Source organism: Dermacentor variabilis, chromosome 7, assembly GCF_050947875.1.
Source record: "Dermacentor variabilis isolate Ectoservices chromosome 7, ASM5094787v1, whole genome shotgun sequence".
NCBI lineage: Eukaryota > Metazoa > Arthropoda > Arachnida > Ixodida > Ixodidae > Dermacentor > Dermacentor variabilis.
The window spans coordinates 128,845,670-128,868,047 of NC_134574.1; the positions used below are offsets into that span (position 1 = coordinate 128,845,670).

The 22,378-nt window shown below is 48.4% G+C and overlaps 1 protein-coding gene across 2 annotated transcripts in view; it reads right to left on the reverse strand.

The window, feature by feature from the left end:
• The window catches only part of Actn (alpha actinin), a 105,953-nt gene extending 92,285 nt beyond the window's left edge, over nt 1-13,668 (reverse strand). For both annotated transcript variants that reach the window (XM_075699239.1, XM_075699240.1), the window contains exon 1: nt 13,168-13,668. In XM_075699239.1, coding sequence (XP_075555354.1) covers nt 13,168-13,269 — 102 coding nt within the window. In that variant the 5' untranslated portion in view covers nt 13,270-13,668. The remainder of the gene's footprint in view (nt 1-13,167) is intronic.
• Between the last annotated feature and the right edge of the window lie 8,710 nt (nt 13,669-22,378).

A 22,378-nucleotide genomic window follows, 5' to 3' on the forward strand; every position in this document is an offset into this window, starting at 1 on the left:
TCGGATCGAAACACTAGACTTATTTATAGTGTAAAATTATTTCATCAAAGCTCTACTTTCGTTAGTTTCGCGCTAAACGGTTAATCGCTAGACAAGAATATACAAGAACCAAACTTCCTGTATTTATATTTTGCTCCCGATCGCCTGCACGCCAGTGCCACGTCAGTTATGCTTTCTTTTTTTTTTTTGTAAGATTGCAAGTAAGCTAGAACCCACTGGCACATATCACCATACCCAGTCGCCTCATCAGTGGTGCATAATTTTAGAGCGCACTATCACCGGGATCGGCGCACCAAAAACGGCAAGATGCCCCGCCTACCCTCACAAAAAAACAAAGAAAGGAAAACGTAGCCGCACTCGGAGAACAACGGTTCGAATAAAACAAACATACTCGATCGTGTGTATGGATACGAAGCCGAGCGCAGCAAACCAAATCATCTGTTCGGGCACTCCGGCAAAGAACGACGTTCTACACGCGCGAAGTTGACAGCAAGCTTGAGAGGTTAAGAAACGACGACACCGCAAAATACCACACGATCCAAGCTCAACATGCGCAAATACACCGCTCGGCATAGAGAACAAAAAAAGAAAAGAAAGAAGAATCCCGCTAGGGCCACGAGGTTGGCAGCAGACGTGCGAACGCACTTCTGGAACAGGCGACCGAACGCCATCGGCGGGCAGACGATCGGAGTCTCAACAAGGACACTCTATACGCCGACGAATAAAGCAGCTGTTCGTTGGAAAGAGTTATCACCCTGGTGCATAGAACAAGGCGTCGTTCATCAAGTACGCCCAAGTGCCTCGCGATCCTGCCGGGGGCGTCAACGCGACACTATAGGCGCGGCGACGACGCGGGCGAAGCGGTGACGACTGTGCCGCGGAGAGGCCTTTCGACATTCGAGAAACCGAACGCGCTAAAACGCGCGAAGACCCCCCCCCCCCCTTTTTTTTTTCGCGATAATACGGAGACACGTACCACTACTGGCACGACACTACAGTGAACCCTTCAATGCATCGTGCGTCGCTAGAGCAAAACCGTTGGTATGGTCACAGCAGTGTTGCGTCACAATAAAACAAGTGTGTGCATTGAGCGAGAAGAGTTGAGCTAAGTGAGAGAGAGAAGTGAACACAGTTCAGCAAACATCGAAGACTCGCCTATATCACCGGTTTGCTTCCACATATGCGTGGGATGTCCGCCGATATTTCTTACGCCTGGTCGAGCGTGTACAGAACCTTTCGTACGTTTAGTGCAATCTATAGGTACTACAGTCATGGGCATAGAACGTATGACGACGAGCGGAGATGGAACTAACGAACACAAATGCAAGAAATGTGTAAAAGAGAAGAATGTGTTCGATTGCGAAGGGGTAAATAGATAACAGCGCTGTTGACTTAAACATCGTTGTCTGTCTATACTTGCCTTATACGCTTGCCTTTCTCGAAAACCAACAGTCAAGGCTCGTTTACAGTCCGACGTTATCGGCTCACGCGCGAGCGTCGTTAGACGCCGGGTGCGTTGGAGCGCGTTGGCGGCGTCCGGTTACGTTGGCGGCGGCAGGGCGTCGAAACATTAGTCGAACTACAGATGCTGTTGTTCTCGTCAACGCGACGCAACGTGTACGCGCGCTCACGCTAAGTCGGACTATATTTAGGCCTCCACGGTATATACTCGAGAACTATATAGCTAAAGATAGTCTAAAGAGCATCGCTCGTTTCATCTTTTTCCTTTTTTTTTTTCCTTTTGTCACACACGTCTGGTATGTCCCCGACACAGATAGCACCAAGAACTGCGGAACCGGACCCATCAGCTCGGTCCGCCCTGGCAGAGCGTGCAGATCTCGGAGGCTATGGCGTAGTTTTCGCAGTTCTCGCGCGCGCCACGGTGTGGCGCCGCGAGAAGGCTCTCGAATGGAAACAAAGAGGACCATGGTGGTTTACAAAAACGGCAAGAAAGAAATCAGGTGGGAAAATGTGTATGATAAAGCAAAGGGCGGTGCCTTGCTTTATGCGGCCTGATCGAGCTGGCTGCCTGAGGACAGTAACACAATGGAGCAAGTATGCCCCATAGGACGAGGAAGGTGCGTTCTGCAGGTAAAAAAAAAAAAAGAAAGGTAGAAAGAAAGAAAAAGAAATAAAATTCATTAACCATTCCACTCTGCATTACGAGAGGGATGAGCCATTGCTGATGATAATAGTTTTTGCTCGCACACATGAAAATTTCACGAAACCCTAAATAAACATCTGATTGCGCCTGGCACAAATATAACCGCATGCAGCTTTAACTTTCTGCAGTCTTACACCTGGGTGCACCAAAGCTGATCATATCTCCAGTCCAAATTATTTTTTTTTCTTTTTCAAAAGTCGTTCGTTATTAATTTATTACCGCACCCAGTTTAGTACATTTACTTTCTCCGTACCTTTTCTTCCATTTCCCCATTTGCACTGCTTTCGCTTAACCGAACGCTCATTGACAACAGTTCGGTTGCTGACACAACTCGGCACACACTAGTTGCATTCGATTCGCCCAGCAGTAGCGCCGTGCTGCTAATTATGCGCCTTACGCAAAGACGTGAAAGTAGAGCTGCACGTAATCATAGTTCCACCGGTATTGGCAGAATCACTAATGATGTAGTTCATCGAGGTTCAGTACCAGTTCCGTGCTCGTGCAAAACCGTCCTGGCACTTCCTGCAAGAGACCTGCACCGTACCTCTCCCGCAAGTGCAAGAAATTCGGTGAACTCGTTCTGCACGAACCCTGCACTGCGTGAAACGAATGGCGACGCGCAGACGACGCCATCTTGCACTAGTGCAGCGCCGAAGTGAAGGTGAATCGAATGGACCAACAGAAGCAGCAGCCGGGCATTTCCCGTCGTCTGCTCAACGGACAAACCTCACGAACAGACGGTACACGGAACAGCAGCAGAAGCAACAGCAGGCCGCGCGCGTCTGCTCGAAAGGCGCGATTGCGCCGTCTGCACACGGCGCCGACGGAATGGGAAACTGCGCACATTTCGCACCCAAACGACGCGACGCGCAACTTTATGAAAGCTCAATTGAGCCCCCGCTCTTCTTACGACGATCGCGAAACGTGAGGCCATTTCCGCGCGGAGCATGCGGGCCGCTGCGTTTCAAAACACGAAATCAATGTAAATAATAAACGCACGCGAACGAGCGCCTGCATGGGGAGGGCGTCAGACCGTCGTCACGCTCTGAATGGCTGAAGGTCAAAGTCAAGGTCAAATTCCACATGTTGGCACCGCAACAGCAACGTGGAGTGGGGTCGGATTGTGCCGCGGTTGAGGAGGAGGAACAGGAGGGATCTCGCGCCCTCAAACCCACTGCGCCTCAATCACGCGCATCTATAGGCGTTGCGTTGTTTCTACACCGCCAGTCGAACCTTATTTCCTCTCCGCCGCTTTTGTGTGACGCGCGTTTGTGTTCACGACGTTCTGCATTGTTCCCACCGAGTCCATCGCATTCCGTGGCGCAGATACACGGCGCCTCCCCCCCCCCCCCTCTCAGCAAAGAGACAGCACGCGCTAACGTACGCTATACACAAACAGCGAAGCAAGGCGTATGCATGCCGTATATGTACATGTGTACGAGAATAGCTCTAGCCGCCCTGTGGCTACAAACGCCGGAAGCGTGTGATAGAGCGAAAGCCACGATCGTGCTCCTGCCCATGGCGAAAGGAGACAGCACGTACAAAATCCCGGCGAGCAGAAGTGTGCGCGTGCATATATTTATGGCCGCGCAGCGGACAGACGCGCGCGGTTAACAATCGAACTTCGCGCGGTGGGGCTCTGCATTGAACTGAGCGCGAGGTCGCAGGTTCGACTGGCTGGCCGCAGCGGCGTTAGCGGCTGTGCGGGTAGAAACGGTAAAAGAAGCAAATAAAGCGTCCGCGATGTGACGACCAGTCCGACATAGTCATCACATGATGTCTGAGGCAGGAAACGAAGCATACGCAAATCTATGCGCGCTAAAGGCACATTTAAAATGCAACCGGTGAATCATTCTTTGTACTTGACGGAAAACAAGGTTGATTGTACACTGGCAGAGAAAATAAAATCCAAGATTCTTCAGTTTAGCGACGCCGCAGGAAAACGGATGTAACGCCACAAAACTCGACGAGTGTTGCTCAAATGGGTGCGCGAAGTATAGTACACCCGACCATCCGTGCTAAACCACTGGAACGTTAGCGCTCGAATTTAACTATGTTTTAAGTAAGTAAGTAAGTAAGTAAGTAAGTAAGTAAGTGGTCCTGGTCCCTTTTGACTCAGGGCAGGCGTTTGTCAACGCTACAGGAGATGCTGAAAGTACGAAAAGCCGTAGATGTCGCCGTAGCTGCGACAGATGGCGCCACAGTTCCGCTCCGGTGAAAGTGACACCTTACGAGCGGCGACCGCAGCACTCACTCGGTTTTGTCGTTGACGAAACTGGTGAGGTAATGCCCGGGCCCCAAGCACGGTATTAAACTAAACACACCGGAAAACGTATACCACCCGTGCAAAATTTGAGCGCGACCGAGCCAGTGCGGTTCAGCATGAAGGGTCATGAATCATTCCGGATACACGCCCACGTAAAAACCAGGACGGACAGATAGAACGACACATTTCGAGTGGTTCGCATAACAAATGAATGCTGTTTCTGCAGGTGTTTTCTTAACCATAACTTTACCAGAGCTATGTGGCAACTAGCGGACAGGTATGTTTGCGCTTGTTTACACACGTGAATGCGTCAATAAACCAAAAATTTGCGAGTTCAGGGCGCGTGTGGTATGTGTCGTTTTACCTGCACGTTATAATACTTACTCGATCGCCCAATTCGCAGCTTTATTGGAGTTATATATACAGCTGGCGCTCCTACATATGCATTGCCTAGTACATTTAAGTATTCGGACAGGTCTTGTGAAAGAAAATGTTCTAGAAGCACGCTACGCAAGTCGAGCCTGTGGGTGCCCCCCCCCCCCCCCCCCAACGCGTAGTCCCTCTCTCTGCTTATCTATAAACAATTTAGTCAAGCGCATGCAAACACAAACAATGTGTTATGCTACGTCACGGGAGCTGTAGTTCCCGTAATTTAGGGCGCCGTATGACCACGTCCATCTTTTTCTGTCGCGTTTAATTATTATTTTTTCCGAATTATCAAATGAGCGTTTGCGCATAAACTGACCTCATTTTGATGCCCGAGAAGTGTAAATCGCTTAACCTAAAGGACGAACTAAAAAGCAACGCTAAGTCAGCCTGGACTGGTAATCTTTCAAAACTATTTCATTATTTTGGCGGAACAAACGCAGGCTATTTCGGGAGGAAGCGTAGGCACACGTTCCCTGTTTTGAACTTCGCGCCAAAGCTTGGCCACCGTCACATCAGTGCGGCGTCGCGGAGCTCAAAGCATTCATTCGTACTCGGGGCCTTTTCCGGAGCTGTGGCAATGTTCGCATAACTTGCTAGGTTGAATTTCTGGTTCCTGTGTAAAACGTAAAGTAGACCCGAGCAGACGCTGTCAAAATACATGACGTCACGGCGAACTATATAGTGCGGGAACTTCACGTCGGCGTCGCCACCTGCGCTTCGCTAAATTTTGCGCCTTGTTTTCGCCTATACACCAAGGCCTCTCTTCTGGCGGCGGCCATTTCGTCATTGGAGTACATCGCATAGCTTACATAGCTATATATATACAGCCAGAGTCCTAGCATTGAAGGACTCTGATACAGCTGAAGTCAAAATTCCTTATAGTGCCTCTAAGCGTTTCTCTTTCGTGTCGTTTTGGATTGATGCCCGACCTTCGACGGCGTTATACGGCACACACAAACACGTGTGCTCATTCCTGATAAGCAAGCACAAAGGATTTCCAACAGCCCGCAAGTAAGCGCCGTGGCGCCTATCACGACGGTCACACATGACGGGAGCCTATATAGCTGCAGTGCGCCGAGCCGTATATATGTATACCGCGGCGATTCTGAGCGGTCCGCCGACTCCGGAAGCGATGCAGCTGCGCGATTTGCGCCGCGACGCGTGCATGAGCGCAAAAAAACACGGCACAGCTATAGCGCTGGCAGAACGAACTGCGCACAGATTGGCGCCGCTTTGTTTTCCGTGCGCTGCACGCAGATGGTTTTGCAGAAGCGCACCGGCGCCGCGCCCCCTCGGAATCTGTACAAGGAATTTTTTTGTAGTTCACTGCCACCGAGTAGTTTTTCACGGCTAACAGGGCACTACCATCGGCCTATAGTTGGCACGGATCCATGGCCCTAAATCCGGGAGAGACAGACGGAAACAATGAGAAACAGACGACACGAGCAGACGATAGCTCGTGCCTTCTGCTTTTCGTGTTTACGTCTGCTTCGTGCAGACCATATAGCGTAATATGTTGAGAGTTAGACCGTGACAATAACCGTGAATAAAAACTAATCTGCGAGAAACGGGGAAGCCGCCACCGCAAAACGTCCTTACCATCGCGCTCAACCACGAAGTCTGTAACAACGACTTTGCATTTCCAAGATGCATACAGTGTTCGTCGAATCAACTCGGTCACATGAGACAGAATTGCATAGTCAGGGAAGGTGACGCTAGCGGAGCCGGATCTCATCTTACAAAACACCAGGAGCTCCTTGAATTAGTGTCCCATCCGTAGGATCACGTCACATCCGCATAAAGTTGCACGCCTTACGGAAGCATATGCGACCGAGGAACCCGTAATGCATCCAAGACGTCATGAATATCTGTGTCCTCCGGGTGAACGTAATTCCGATTTCCAATACGCATCCTGAACAAACTAAGACATCACAAGGTGATTCATATAGCTCTATGTTCAGTCAGATATCACTCCCCTCCTTACACGTCATCAACCGTCTCATGCATTGACCTGTAGCTTGCGACTTCCTTCAGCGACATGTCGTGAGACACTAGCCAAAGCTGCGACGCTCAAAAGTTCGCCAACTGTATATCCATTAACAATACGGAAAATAAAGTCACTGAACATAGTTCGCTGCTTTTATGCACTGAAAGAGCCGTTTTTTCATGCACTGGCCGTAAAAGCGTTCAATATGGCAGTCGTCTGCAACTACACAGTGTAAAAGCATAAGGACGAGCACACGTTGCCTAGCACTTCAGAGTTTCTGTATTGTCTGCTACTGCACAGGCAAGAGAGACAGAAAGAGGTTTGAGCAGCTACTATCGACATTTCTGAACGCAGAAGCAGCGTCGCACTACATGCAGTCCCGCGAACCTTTATACGCCACAGAGCGTAGGCACTATACAGTCGCAAGCTTGTAACGCCAAGCTGCACAGAAGTTCAAAGTATACCGGAACAGTGAATCATACACAGTGAATACCATCGCGACCGCGAGGCGACGTCCGTAATCACAGGACGCGAACGGTCTAAATCTGGACGTCCCGTCACCTTACCCGTGCGTAGGGAATCGGTCAAGAATGACGAGCGCGGTAAGTCTTCTGCTACTTTTCGGTGTCGTCTGCCACTATACTTTGTGTTATAGCTATGCCTAAAAGACGAGCAGACGACGCGTCTGCCCCCTTCAGACTTTCCGTATATCGTCTGCTGCTTTTCGGTGCCGCGTCTGCTTCGTTTCAGAGCGTAGATACCTAAACAACGCGGCGAGCAGACGACGCCCCCTGCCACTTCAAACTTATGGAATATCGTCTGCTGCCTTTCGGTGTCCGTCTAATACTTTTACAAACGTTTCTCAAGCAACTGGCGAAGCCTTCTCCGCGAGACACGGCAAAGGGAGAGCACGGCCTCGCTGCCACCCATCATGGAGGAGCGCGCACCGTGTCATCCGAGCCGGGCCCGAAACCGACCAGAGCCGAGCGAGCAAGCGAGCGAGAGAACGAGAGGCGCACAGGGGTCCTCCCCACGACCAAATCGGGAACGGAACCGCGGGCCAAAACGAGTTGGCTGCGAGGGACGAGGAGGAGGGGGTTGGTGAGCTGCTATAGCAAGGCTTCGGAGTCAGCCACCGGACGGAGCTCCAAGACGGCGAAGGGGGAAGAGGGACAGCGGTGGAAAAAAGAAGACGCGAGGAGTCGTTTTCGCTTCCGTTTGCCACACGCGCTAGCAGCACCGACAGACACGAACACACACAGAGAGACAGACAAACAGACAGACGTGAAGACGTTAGGGGCCTCTATAGCGGTGCCCGGTTGCCACGGAAGCCGCAGGCAACCTCGCCGCAACGCTACATTTGCTCTCGATATCCCCCCTCCCCCTCCCGTCCCTACCTCGGTATTTCCACCTTTAGCACCCGCTAAAGCTATATAAGCCTTTCAGGAAGCAACTGTGTTGCAATCGCAATACGTTCCCGGACGATTACGAGGCATCGCCATGCCGCCTGCGCAATCTCGGATATCCTATTCACAGTGTAGAGCAAGAACCAGCATCTAATATCTTGCGCGACCTAGGCTTTCGTCGTTTACTTTGCCCTTCAAGCTCTTTATCCTATAAAGCACAGGAACAATACTGTGCCGAGTCATGGCATGTGTCGGAATGTGCCATGTGTTGGCATGGCAGCATTTGGCTTGACAGCGGTTGGAAGCAGTTTCCGAGAATGCACGAACTCCATCAACAGCGATTACGACGAGCGACCGACGGAATGACCCAAGGAAAGCGTACTCGTACAGGTTAGGAGTTCACCACGAAACGATCACGAAGCACTGCCCAGAAGCGATGTCAAGAACACGGCGGCCACTACGTTCTTCTGGCATTTGCAGTACACGCGGCCTTCGGGTTACCGTTATGCTCATGGGGAACCGTCGCCTACATGCAGCCTGTGCAGGTGTGAACACCACTAAGGTATATATATATAGTGCAGTGAGGCAATGCAGGATGACATGGATCGGGCCACTTTTGAAGTCCAGAAACCAAGTTTACAAATACGGTAAGCAAAAAGAAATCAAGAGGAAAGTCTGTATACACAGAGGGCAGTGCCTTGCTTGTGAGGCCCGAAGCTGGCTGCCAGCGCGGGAAGCACGCCGGAGAAAACATTCACAGCATGATGCGACATGTGTATCAGCAAAAGAAAAACAGAGAGAGAGAGAGAGAAGAAAGGGCTGTGCAGTCGACGATAAAAGTCATCCCGCCATTGAACGCGAGACCAACGCCTTCCCGAAGCGGTCGGAAGATGTTGGTCTTGGGTTCGACTCCCCGGACCAGAGCGAATTTTTCCTTCCTCCGCGACTGTTTCTCAGGAAAACCATATCGCGGTTTCGCGTGTAGCTTCCCGTAGTACAATCGGGTGGATGATAGTTTTCCCTTTCAGCAAACGAACGAAGCCAAGTTTTGAACGAACACCTCGCAGCTATGTAGTCTAAACTGGTCTATTATGCATTGTTGCTCTAACTACTCGCTTCGCGACTACTCTCAACTTTACAAATCTATCGAATACGGACCGTCGCGAGTCGAAAGCGCACTTTTCTCTAACAAAATATAAATAAATAAATAAATAAATAAATAAATAAATAAATAAAATAAATAAATAAATAAAGACGTCATACGTCACCGCCACGCCGATAAGGTATGAAGAAGGAGATCCGCTTTCTCGAGTAAGTGCGAAGGCGGTTCATCACGTGGGCACCGCCAATGGGGTTGAAGTTTCATAGGCGCCGATAAGGTTAACGCGCTAGTCGACGCAACACGATGTACCCGCGTAGCGCGAACGTGAGAGCATTACAAATTCACTCGAGTCCTTGATGGCTGACGTCTCCGGTCGCGGTCTGTGTGGCTTGATCGCAAAGAAGCAGATGACCGGCGCCGTTACTAGGGGCTACGCAAACGCAGAAGTGGTCGCGTACAGTGTTACTGTAAGTTGATTGATTGATCGTGAGTGATCGATGTAGCGGCGCTGCTATTCACTGGATTTAACGTCTCATCGCAGGATATGATCTCGAGAGTCGCCGTATAGCAGAGAGCTACTGAATTATTTCGACAGCCGTCTGGTGTCCTTTAACGTGCATTGAAATCTAAACGCACGAGCGTGTTTTTTCTTTTTGCTACCGTCGAAACTAAGACCTGGCGCTGCTTGGAAGACAGAGCGCCGTAGAGTTACCGCAGCGGTTTTACAGCAGGTTACACAAGAGCGATCACAAAATAGCAACGGAAACGCCAGATAGATATTAGAACTTCGACCGTCACTTGGCTCACACGTGACAAGCGTACGTAAAGTCGTCGTGTTCACAAACGCGTCGCAACTTTTTTTTTTTTTCAGTTCACAACAATATTAAGGGTTTTATACAACACGTTTGTTTCTTTAGCAATGATGCACGTTTTCATCAATATCGTTGATGCACTACCGGTCAACGAGCATTCAGCACGTCTTAAACCGCACTGACTAAGACTGGATAAATTGGAGTGATTGGAGAGAGATTGGTCCGCATAAAACACAATGCCTATAAGAAGCTCAGCGTAAAAAAGAAAATTAATATTGATAGAAAGGAGGGAGAGGGGAAGTTTTATTTTGGCCACGCAGGGCTCTTGAACGTATACACCCAAACGCACGGCACACGCGAGCGCTTTTGGATTGACCGGGAGTCGATCCCGCTACCTTGTCCCTCAGCAGCAGCAAGCCGAATATCCGCCGAGTCATCGTGGACTAGCGACTTCGGCTTAATTACGGACGCGTTAAAGTATATGCAGTCGCTCACTGTCACAGCTACAAGCACTGCATCATAAGTTAAAGACAATTCCAACGTAGGGTGCACAAAACGCGTCCGTTTCCAAGAAACAAGAGCGTGCCAGTTTCTTCGCTTAATTTTTTTTGTTTCTCAACTGCGAAAGTCATCAAGAACCCAGGCGTTAAGTACTGCTTCCCGATCGAGCCGGATATGAAGGATAGATAACAGAGCGCCCACAAATTGACGTCAAAGCCGTGATGCAACGCGCCGCTGGGCATGATCGCACTGAGCCGCGACCAATAATCGAGCTATATCGATGCGTCGCTCCAACACATGGCGCCAAGACGCGACGAAGTCGCCGTACTTCCTTCTAACGACTCGTACGGATACAGCAAAAATTTCGCTGTAAAGGGAAGAACCCCTGCATGTCCAGCGCGTAGTAGAACCAACGAAGGAAGAGCTGCCGAGTTAACTTCGCTATTCTACAAACATAGCGTTTAATAGAAGCTCCCTTGTTCAAAGTGCGCATTTAAGTACTTCCGTTGACACGAAGGAAAGCAATCGTCTTAACCATTCCCGCGCAAATGTGGGTTCAATTAACGTCACGAAACCACGCTTGGACTACGCAGGATACGCCGCAACCAATGGTACTAGACATTTCATCATTGTTTAAGGCGCCTCGGAGCACTGGAATGTGCACCGACACCGCGAACATTTATTACTTCCTTGTTTAATTTGCCCTGAGCGCATTGTCAAAAGAATCGTAAAACGGGCTCGAATTCGTAGGCCTCACGGGCCATTCGGGAGAGTCGACAGGTATGCATGATACGGTTTTGTTTTCTAGTAACCTTACTCCAATATATCGCGCTCATTCCTTCCGTTGTCGATCTCCAGCCACCGGTCTTCGAAACTGGGCTACACCAGCTACACGTCTCTCTCTCTCTCTCTCGTACGATGTCTGCACGTCGCATTTCCTGAACCGTAGTAGTCGGCACAGGGAGGAGACAAGTCTGGGCCGACAACGACACGGCGCTCACGCACCTTTTCGTGCGCCGAATGAAAGCTACGGCGTGCCTATCGGAACCGGACATCGCCAAACGCAACAACCCCTCTCCCAATCCATTTCACCGACGGGGACAACTCCGACAGAAGCAAAAAAAAAAAGTAATAAAAAGGGTGCCACCGATGGATAAAAAAAAAAAACGAACACTCGCTCGACTCTCCCGGCCTGTTATATCACCAGTCCGCGCACGAACGCAGCAAAGCGAAGGAAGATTATTTGATTTTATTTTCTGTCCAGATCTGGGTCAGAGCATCGCGCCGGAGCAGACGACGGAAAGCTACATCGAAACGCACTTTTTCCTCGCGTCTTGGGAAACACGAGCAACAGAAAAAAAGAGAAAAAAAGTCAAGAAAGAAAGAAGGCGGCGCTTTTCGCGGGCACGCTAAAGGTACGCATGGTATGTGCCTTTCGTGTCTTTGGAAGAGATATACCGTACGTGGGTGTCTGTTTATGCTTCTGTCTTGATCCGTCCATGCAGACCGGATCGTAAGCTAAGCGACCGGATCGTAAGCAAAGCCAGGCTGATGTTGGCATCGCGGCGAAAGCACTCGGTCTAGTTTACGTTCGGGAACCAAAGTAAATCGCAGTGACCCTTCGAGAATGCAATTCCGTACGACAAAATGACGATCTTGAAAGTTGGGCGCTTGATCCATCCGGAAGATCGACGCCACTGCTCGTAGAGCAGACGACGCTATCGTCTTTGCATTTTTGTTTTTCGTACGTCTGCAACAAAATTCCTTGTACTCTTCTGTAAACAACGATCACCTTGAGATCGATGGAGACGCGGCCACTCCATTGATGCATTTTCAATCTTCCCGCTTATATTCGGGAAATTCGAAGCCGCGGTGGTCATTTATGAGACTCAGCAGACGAAGTAACCTTACGTACAAACGTCGGTGCAAACTGCCTTCTGCTGCTTAGCGCGTCTGCAACGAAAAGGATGCCGTGATCCCAGAAGCCGCGCAAAAAAAGAAACAAGATCGTCCTCGACCACCTTGGGGCGAGGCAACGCGATCCGTTAGGCCTGTGCGCTTGCCGCGAGACACATTTGGCTGCGTGCTGCTGCCGCCGCCGCCGCCACGGGAGCGCCGGTGAGGGGTCTTTTAATCGCCCGCCCCTGCTGCTGCTGTTGCTGCCGGGGCGCCGTTGACGTGTTTTGACGGCGGCTTCCCAGGCTTCGCTCGCCCACGCTCCTCGCGTACGGTGCAAGCAGAAGGGCAAAAACACTATAAACCAAAACTCGGTGTAGTCAGACAAAACGTGCTAAAACGATTCTTTTTTTAGGGGGGGGGGGGGGGGGGTGTTCGGGAATGACATCGGTGCGCGTTCCCGAGATCCACTAAATACGATAGCAGACAGCGCAGGCGGCTCCCAGACAAGTCGGCTCTGCGCTACCTGACGCGGCAGACGATTCTTTTATCCAATCCAGGTAGCCGCGGCGATAGACAACACGACGGGGGAAAAAGGACTTACCTTGCGTTGCTGTTTCTCCCATGCCGGATCGAGTAGTCCCTCGCGCTCCCACTCCTCTTCCTGTTCCATGTAGCCGTCAGAGTACGGACCCCCGTCTCCCATCTTGAATCGCGAAGCACTGGGCAGCAAGTCGCGCGGCGGTAACAAAAAACTCGCTACTACAAGCACAGAGGGACGGTGTCGACGACGATTTCCGTGCAACACTAGTCGCTGGAGTCGGGTGTCGGCGTTCGCGGCGTGTAACGTTTAGCCGAGCTTCGCCGGAACTCGATCGGCGCCGAAGGGCGGCTTCTCTTCTTGTCGTCGGTCGTCGGCGGGGAAGTTATCTTCAAACGTCGCGCACAGTCTTTTTTCTTCCTTTCCGGCCCGGTCGAAACAGGCGCTCGCTCGGCTCGCCTGAGGTTCCTTCGGCGGTCTTGCCCGTTGGATAACCTTCCCGAAGCAAACCGCGGCCACCGGCCCGAGTATATTTAGGGCTTTTCGTGAAAAAGCATCTCTCCAGTCTGTGCCAGCCAATGGGAACACACAATGCCGCCATCACGTGTCGGCGCCGGTGGCGCCATCCCGCGAGCTGCCGGCGCACTTCAACAGCGGCGGCGGCGGCGCTCTGAGTCACGTGACCGGGGTCACCATAATAGGACTCGCAGAGCACCCTCAACCGTGACTCACCGCTGCTGCGCGCACTCTCTCGCCCGCCTGCGTAAGCGCGGCGACCATGCGGCACCGAACGTTGCCGTCGCTACCGTTTTTCTCCGAGGTTCTTGGCGGTGCGGCTGGATTTCAGGCGGACGACGCGACTGGGCGCTTATCGCTAGACGACAGAGACACGTTCAGCAGCGATAGCACTGGTATCTACGCCGTTCTCCTCGTCGTCCTGATCAGTTCGCTCAGATTGTGACACACCACTAGACTCTTTATCCACTTGAACTTCTGTGCTCCAGTGTGCTCATGGCCGCGTTTAACGTTCACTGAACCCACTAGATGCGTGCTTTTTGCTGCATAACTTGTAGTTCTGTGCACAGACTACAGCGAGGCCCCCTATGGCTTGCCCCGCCCTGCAGTAAAGGTTGAAAGCGTTGAATTTATCGCTGAGAAGAATTATAAGGCCCTGCCTACCAGAAGCAGGGATACGGCGATGCTTGTTGGTTTCATCTACGCATGACCCATGTACCCATTACAGAGGATGGCGCTGGTGGTGCTAGAAGGTGAATATGAGGGGATTCGAAACAAAATTACCCTAATGTAAAAATAATAACACCGATTAAAACGTTTTGAGAAGGTAAAACGAAAAGAAAAATACCACAAGGTTTTCTGTCGTGTTACGTTCGCTTTTTATTTCTCTTTCTTCTTTTCTTTTTCTTTTTGTCCCAAGTTATAAAACTTTCTGGTAAGGTTGCATTGTAACGATTGTCACTCAAAAGCGACAAACAGCAATGTAGTTCTTTATGCTTGCGTGGCTGGGTCTCTACACTATTAATTTGCCAATCCTGCCCAGTATATAGTAGCAAGGAAAAAAAAAAGCACGGAGATTGAGTTGCGTGTCAATTGATCCCTCTGCTCACATTTTGTGACTACACAGTTCACAACGTACTGCAAAGTGTTGCCAGAGTCCTTGCAACATGGAAATACTCTGGTATCGCCATACATGATCCCTTTTCTAAATGCACTACAAAGTTTGACGGGATATTTCATGTGCCGCGTTCCACAGACTACTTCTTTCCCCCCGTATGCCTGCAGCCAATGATTGGCTTAAGCACGTGGGTCCTCGCGGTGATTAAAATTGTTCTATGAAAAGAAAACAAAAACAAATGCGCTACGACTAGCAAAGAAAGGAAAAGAAGAAAGAAAATAAAAAGCGAATGGTAACGCAACAGAAAATCTTATGGTATTTTTTTTTCTTTTCCTCTTTTATTTTCAAAACTTTTTAATCGGTGTTCTTATTATTGCGTTAGATTATATTACATTACGTTACGTCATAAATTAGCTACGAGGATTCACCTAAAAATGAGCGAAGGATCATCCTATCATCGTCGTGCCTTTCTTTTTCTGCAATGTAGTCTGCAGAACCTTGCAATAATATTGTCTAATTGAGACATTTACTGACAGTGCATCAGATTTCGAGTCCGTCTGCAAACACATTGGATGTCTACAGGCATGCTTTCCTACGACAGGTTTCCTGTTTTAGGTCAGCTGGTACAGCAACGTCACAGAAGTGCCGCCAGCTCCTGCGATGTTATAGACGTGTCCCTTGAATCTATCATCGGCGTTGACCGAGAGCTATGATCGCCGCAGACAGACCAGACTGTGAGCTCGGTCAAAGAATTCGCCGAAGCGCATTCCGACTTCGTCGAAAGTCCGCGGCCTGCTCCCGTCGCAAAACGCCGCATTGTGGTCGATGAAGCTGTCAGACCTCTGCGCCGGTATCCATACATATACCAGTCGAGTGACTACAAAAGAAACGGAAACGATAATAAATTAAGTGCAAGAAGTACTCGAGGGCCCGACGCAATACAGCCGACTGCCTGTGGTCATCACCGGTAGTGGTTACTCGTCGAGAGCGACAGCCTACGCTTATATGCGTACCAGGTGTCTGTGTGTGTATATATATATATATATATACTGAACCTCCGCGGCACGGCGCTGCTGTCAGTTGTTGAAGATGGCGGTTGTGCTACGACGACGAAGAAATCGGAGGATGAGAGGAAAATGTGAGATCGTGGGGGAGCAGAGATGAGAGAGCGGGGGGGGGGGGGGGAGGCTGTGTCGCAGAGGGCTACCTTCACACGTTCACGGCGTACGAGCAACGAAGTGCGATTCGTTTTCTGTGGAGCAAGGGAGGAACGCCCGCGGAAATCCACAGGGAAATGCAGCCCACGTATGGGGAAAGGTGCCTGGCTTTGACAAGTGCGAGGCGGTGGTGTTGCGAGTTCGCAAAAGACCGTGAAGGCTTGCATGACAATGATGAGCGTTCGGGGAGGCCGCGTCCGTCGCTGACTGACGACACAGGGGCATCTCAAATTTAGTGCCGCGATGGGACAAATGTCTGAACCTTATTTTGGCTAATAAAAGATAGGGGGCAAATACTTTCTGATTCGCCCTCGCACTAATTAACAACTCGACTTAATCGTGTAGTTAGTGAACATTCGTTAACTATATTTTTTTACTTAAGTACGACGCATATTGCAATTTACTAATTGTAGTCGATGAGTTCGCAAGGCGTATCCACTAGGAATTAACTTCTTGGATGACTCCAGTTTCGAGACGTTCACTTCCAAAGTCTGCGACGAAATACATGGGCGTTCGACGTAGTAGTTCTGCGGAAACCCGCAAGGTGGAGAGAAGTAATTAATAAAGGGAAAATCAGACATCCACCCTTTGTAGCAATCGCTACGAACGGGTGGATGTCTGATTTTCCGTTTATTAATTTCATGTGCGTTCCAGTTACTTTCGCGCTTCAATGCATAAAACTTGTGGTTTTGTAAGTGGAACAGCAGTGCATTTTTGCCGCAACCGTAATGCAAACTCACTGATTATATGTACAATCCGCAAATTGTAGCATAGGTGCCGTAAAGTAATTAATTCGAAAGTTACTTAGCGAACTTTAGTTAATTACTAGATTATGCATTTCGATTTCTCGTGCGACCAATGACCGCCGCTTCGAGTAATCCAGCTCAAAGACAACAATTACAATATCTTGCACTGACGATTAAAAAAATTTTGTATGGTCTAAAATAATTACATATATTGTTTATTTATTTATTCTTGTCGCAAAGCATTATATTCCAACAACGTCTCGGATAATTTACTGGATGCTCACTTCTCCTTCTTGGATCTCAGGTGCGGATACTGGCAGTAGGGTGGATGACCTTGATCGCGAGCAGGCTAAAGCCCCTTAAACTTCGTAAAGTAGCGCCACGCCTTGAAGAACTCCGCCTCCTCCTCGCGCGCACTGGCCGAGGCCGCGTCGCTATTGGCCTAATAGCATCACGTGGGCCCTCGCGCTATGCTTCAGCGCCATTTTCGCTCGAGAAGCGTCTACGGAGTGGCGAGGAGCGCATGTTGGCGCCGTTGCTACGCTCGAGCAGTGTAGGCGGCGCCACGGTCGAGGAGAGAGAGCATGAAAGAGAGGAGAAACGAGGAGGAGGGAAGGCGGAGGAGGAGAGTATCGCTACTTTACGAAGGTTAAGAGTCTTTAGAGCAGACTAGAGCAGACGGCATATTAGAGACACCGGACGGGTTCAATTGGTACTATACTCCCATTCTGCCTTCACTCTGCGCGGACAACGAACAGCGTCCTTATCGGACTCAGTCGTACCTCGTCTGTCTACCTCGACGATGCAGCATTTTGCTCTGTGACATTCGAGCAGCAGGTCGCAGTGACTAAGAACAGTATACCGAACGCCATTCGCACGGCGGGATTGGCCATAAAACTCGAAATGACTTCAGCTTTGACGAGCTCCGCTTTCTCGAGCACATCGTCGATGCTTGCCGAGCGTGTCCGCCCGGATAACCCGAAAAGATAACGGCAGTATAGAAAAGCACCGAAAACCAATGGACAATATGGCCATTAGACGGTTTCCCTTTGGTTCTCCGCCTATACTACAGGGTGCCAAATATTTTACGGTTGTACGTCTGCTGAACGTGAGCGAGATTAGCTGCTCCTTGTAGCTGTCAACAGGTCGAAGGTGACTCATCGTTCGCGAACTGATACAGAGTTGGTCCTGCTTACGTCCGGTACTGGGAAGGTATACAAATTAAAGTTTCTGTCCTCAGAAACTTCGAACATACTGGCGAGACGTTTTCCAGCGCTTTGTACCATCGGCGCACCGAGCTGAAACCTTAAAGACTTGTCGCGACGACCCTCCAGCTGGCCCTATATGTAGGCGTTAGTAAAGGACATTTGCGAGAATCCGCCAAAAATATTACGGGCCTATAAGCTGATGAATTCTGTGCAGCACTGTTTCAGATTATGCCGACAATGCCAAAGGTGCAAATCGCTACTCAAACCTAAAGGTCTTCTCCGACCAATACGGGACACAAAGGGTATATGTGTGCCATTTGAACAGGTGGGGATGGATTTACTTGGTCCATCGTCAGGAAAACGCTGACTCGTGGTGGCAGACGACTACCTAACCCGGGTTGCTATCATGCACCGGAGGGAAGGGGTGGATTAGAACACCTCCCATGCAGCGCTGGCACTTTGAGCGTGGAGGTCATCATACCAGACAAGGAAACAGCCTTCGCTATTTAATGCAGTCCGTTATGAAACTATAACACATACTGATGCAGTAAAGTAGCCAAATTTTTCTTCGGGATAAGGGGGGGGGGGGTGCCGGCGGATGGGTGCTGCACATCGTTTTAGAGCGAAGCTGTTAATGCGGTGACCATATACAAGCACTCAGAAAAGTTATGTGCCTGTTTTCACGGCTTTTTGAAAAAGTTAGGTCACTCACGAAGTTTATATATTGCGGGAACGTGGGCAATGTTAGGGGGCCATACGCCAGCAAATTTTCATGATTTTCTGTATTATTTATGGGTCGAATAAAAATTACTAAACCCTCGCTTTCGACCTCGATGTGTCATATATGAAACGCTTACAATGTTTCCCCATTTCTCTTAGAACACCCCAAAAAGGCAGAGATTTCATATTAAGGGGGAATAGGGGCCATCCTGTGGCTGACGTGTACTGAAGAATTGAAGTCTGTAGGTAAATTCTATGCTTTGAAAATTTTTACTCAACACTTGCCTTTTCTGAATTTTCATGCGTTGTATACGAAGCGTGTAGATAGTTGTCCCAGTTTTCTCGTGCGTAGTACGCGGGGAACGTAGTTTATATTTCGCTGAAGGAAGCTTGTTGTGAGTAGTGTAATAAATGTTTAATAAATGTTCAATTTGCATAGGTTAATTACAGCTTTTATAGTAAAATTGCTTATGGAAGCGTTTCAAAGTGGCTTATGTGTGTGTATATATATATATATATATATATATATATATATATATATATATATATATATATATATATATACACACACACACACTGCTGTTGTCCGCAATGTTTGCTGCACCCCTAAAATTACCAGTGCATGACACCGGTTTCAAATTCAATGAAAATGGGGCCACGTTAAGCCTGATGCGTGACGAAACTTTCGCGTTCCTGGCTTAACGAGAAAAGTTGCAAATAATTACTGAATGCTCGTCCCCCCCTCCCCCTACTTTCATGCGTCATATGCAGGGTGTCCCAGCTATCATGCACCAATATTTTTTTTTAAAAAGTGCAAATGTCATGTAGCTGGACGGAACCAATGCAATGTTGTTTGCCGTCGCTTGGGGATACTCGGATTTTTTTTCATTCCGCCTTGTTGCATAATTAGTCTTAATTGATTAATCAACTTCTCAAATATTGTAACTCCATCAAAAGTCACAGTGAGAAAAATTGTAGAGCGACATGAAAAACTCCCGATACAGCTTTCTGTTGCCGAATACGTACGTGCTACATAAAGGTGTTTTTTTTTTTCGCAGCGTGAAAGAAGCTCGCGAGTATATACGCGCAAAATTACCGCTTTATTGGCCGCTCGAGGCACTTTGCCCAAACCATGCAGACGTGCAGCCACGCGCTAATACGCATTTCAATGCCATACATACTTGCAAAAGTAGTTTCTGATAATTTCCGCTGTTGCTATACAGCACTCAGCAGCCAGAGCTTCTGCAATATAGCCTACTCGCGTTCAGAACCGAAATAGTACTCTGGAATTTTTTTTTTTAAAGGCTGTACATGAAAGTGACAAGGTATCCATCGACGATAAGGACTAGAACGTAAGACTAGATGCTAATCGCTATAACAATGCCCGAGCTTCAGGTGCAATGGCTCAGACTGAAACATTCTCAAGTTTCGCGGTTGTAAAGAGAGCCAGTTTCGCCCGAAACGCGGAACATTGATAGCGATAGCAATTAGTGTATTAAACTACTACACGAATTAAGCTTCGTGTCTTCGTCGGTCGTATAAATCGAAGTGAACGTTGGCTAATAAATTAAATTAACAAGCGTGTGCCACACGCGCACAACCAAGCGTGGATCGATCTTACTATAGATGACCGCGAGCACGTCGCTGTACAACGCTGGTCTGATGAAGTGCGCGAACAGAGAAGAGCGAACGCTTCGTGCTGCCTCTAGCTTTAAGAGGAAGCTTTAGCTTAGCTCGGCTGCTCCTATCTAAATACATGTAAAAGGATAATTCGTTTTTATCGGCAACCACTGCACCAAATTTGACGAGGTTTGCTGTATTTTAAAAGAAAAACTTAAGCTCTAGTGATTGTCGCTTTCAAATTTTTGATTTAGATCCTCAATTTTTTTATTAAAAATTGGCATACATCGAAAATTCTCAGAAAACGAAACTATCATGTTTACAACTGCGTAACTCAACAAGGGAAATTTATATCACAATTCTGTGAAATGCATCTGATAGTACATCTAAGGCGGACAAAATTGATGCTATAGACACGAATCTAGAAAAATTCAGTAATATGTAAATACAGATTTTGCAGAACCCACACGTAACAAATTCACGTAAGATATAAATTGACATATAAAATTTGTCCGCTTTAAGTTATCTAATCGATGCCGTTTACATAACCGCGATATCTGTTCTTGAGGCCGAGTTATTAATTTATGAACGTCGCGCGTCTACTTTATTCGCTCTTTCGAATTTTTGAAATTCGTTTTCACGAAATGCAAGCCCTCAATCGTAATTTCGCTTCCAACAGTCACTAGAATTTAACTTTCTCTTTCAAATACAACAAATTTTTTATGAAATTTGTCCAGGGGCTATCTGAGAAAAGCGTGTTTACGTTTTGCATGTATTTGAATAGGCCGCGTCGGAGTTGAGCCCGAGCTAAAGCTTCCTCTTGACGCCTTTCCGAAACTTAGATCACGTGCCCTCCAACACTAGAGGCGTGGGAAGACAGCGCACATGAAGTGACCGGCCACTTCGGCTCGCCGACACTTTGCACCCGCCGCAGATTACTTGGGGTGTGTGAATATCCGGAACTGTCAAATAAGGAATCGAATAGTGTCCTATTCTATTCAACTCGCTATTAGTAAAAAAAAAAAAACGAAAAACAAAAATTTTCCAATGTTTCAAAACGTCAAATGTGCGCAATTAAACATAAAATGGGAGCAAAAGTACGATAAAGTTAGGCATAAAACACGAGAGCTTACGTGGTGGAGCTGGCTACAATTCAGTCAGAGAGCCAGGCTTTACCGACTACAGCGATCATTCGCACTCTCCTGTGTATTTGAACAAACTGCTTATTCGATGCCAGGGCTCCAGATAGTTCTGGTTTCAGTAAACGCTTCGTAACGTGCGATGCACTGACGGCGTATCCTACTCTCCAGGTCTTATCAGCGATCACTCGTTCCTCCTTTTTACCGTTAACATTTCCTCTATATACGCGTTCAATGTAAATATAAGGAAATTCGTGATTACAGAAGTGCCAATTGCGGCCTTATTAGCGAAAAAGTGAGCGCATTTCCCGACTTTTGTTGACTTCGACCTTCGAGACGTCCGGGAAAACTGGAATACGTTTACAGCCATAGTAAATGAACTCACTGAAGCGCATGTACCTATTAGGCGAACAACATCTCACAATTATGCGCCATGGTTTGCTAATACTCACAAATACCTCAAACTGTGCAAAAATGACAATTACACGCAAGAAGCATGTTCATAATTACACGCACAAAATTAACGGCACAGACATTTCTCATGTAAATGAATACAAATACCTGGGGGCTGTATTTAGCAGTAATTTAAGCTGGAGCTCGCATATCGGGCATTTGGTTTCAAAGGCGTCCGACAGGCTTTGGCTGTTAGGAAACCGCCTAAAGCACTGCACAACTAAAACAAAATTAACAGCCTACACTTCATTAGTACGCCCATTGCTGGAATATGCAGACGTTCTTTGGGATCCGCACACCCAAGTAGATATAAATCGCATTGAAGGTGTTCAAAAGAAAGCACTAAGATTCATCTACAACGCGTATGGTAGACATGTGTCTGTCACTAATCTACTAAGGCAATCTGAACTCCAGATGCTTCAATCCCGCCGCAAGTTACACCGTTTAAAGCTGCCGCATGGTATCATTAATAATTAAGCAAACATTAATTTTGACTCTTACATGGAATATAACACTTCTCGCCCAACACGCGGCAAAC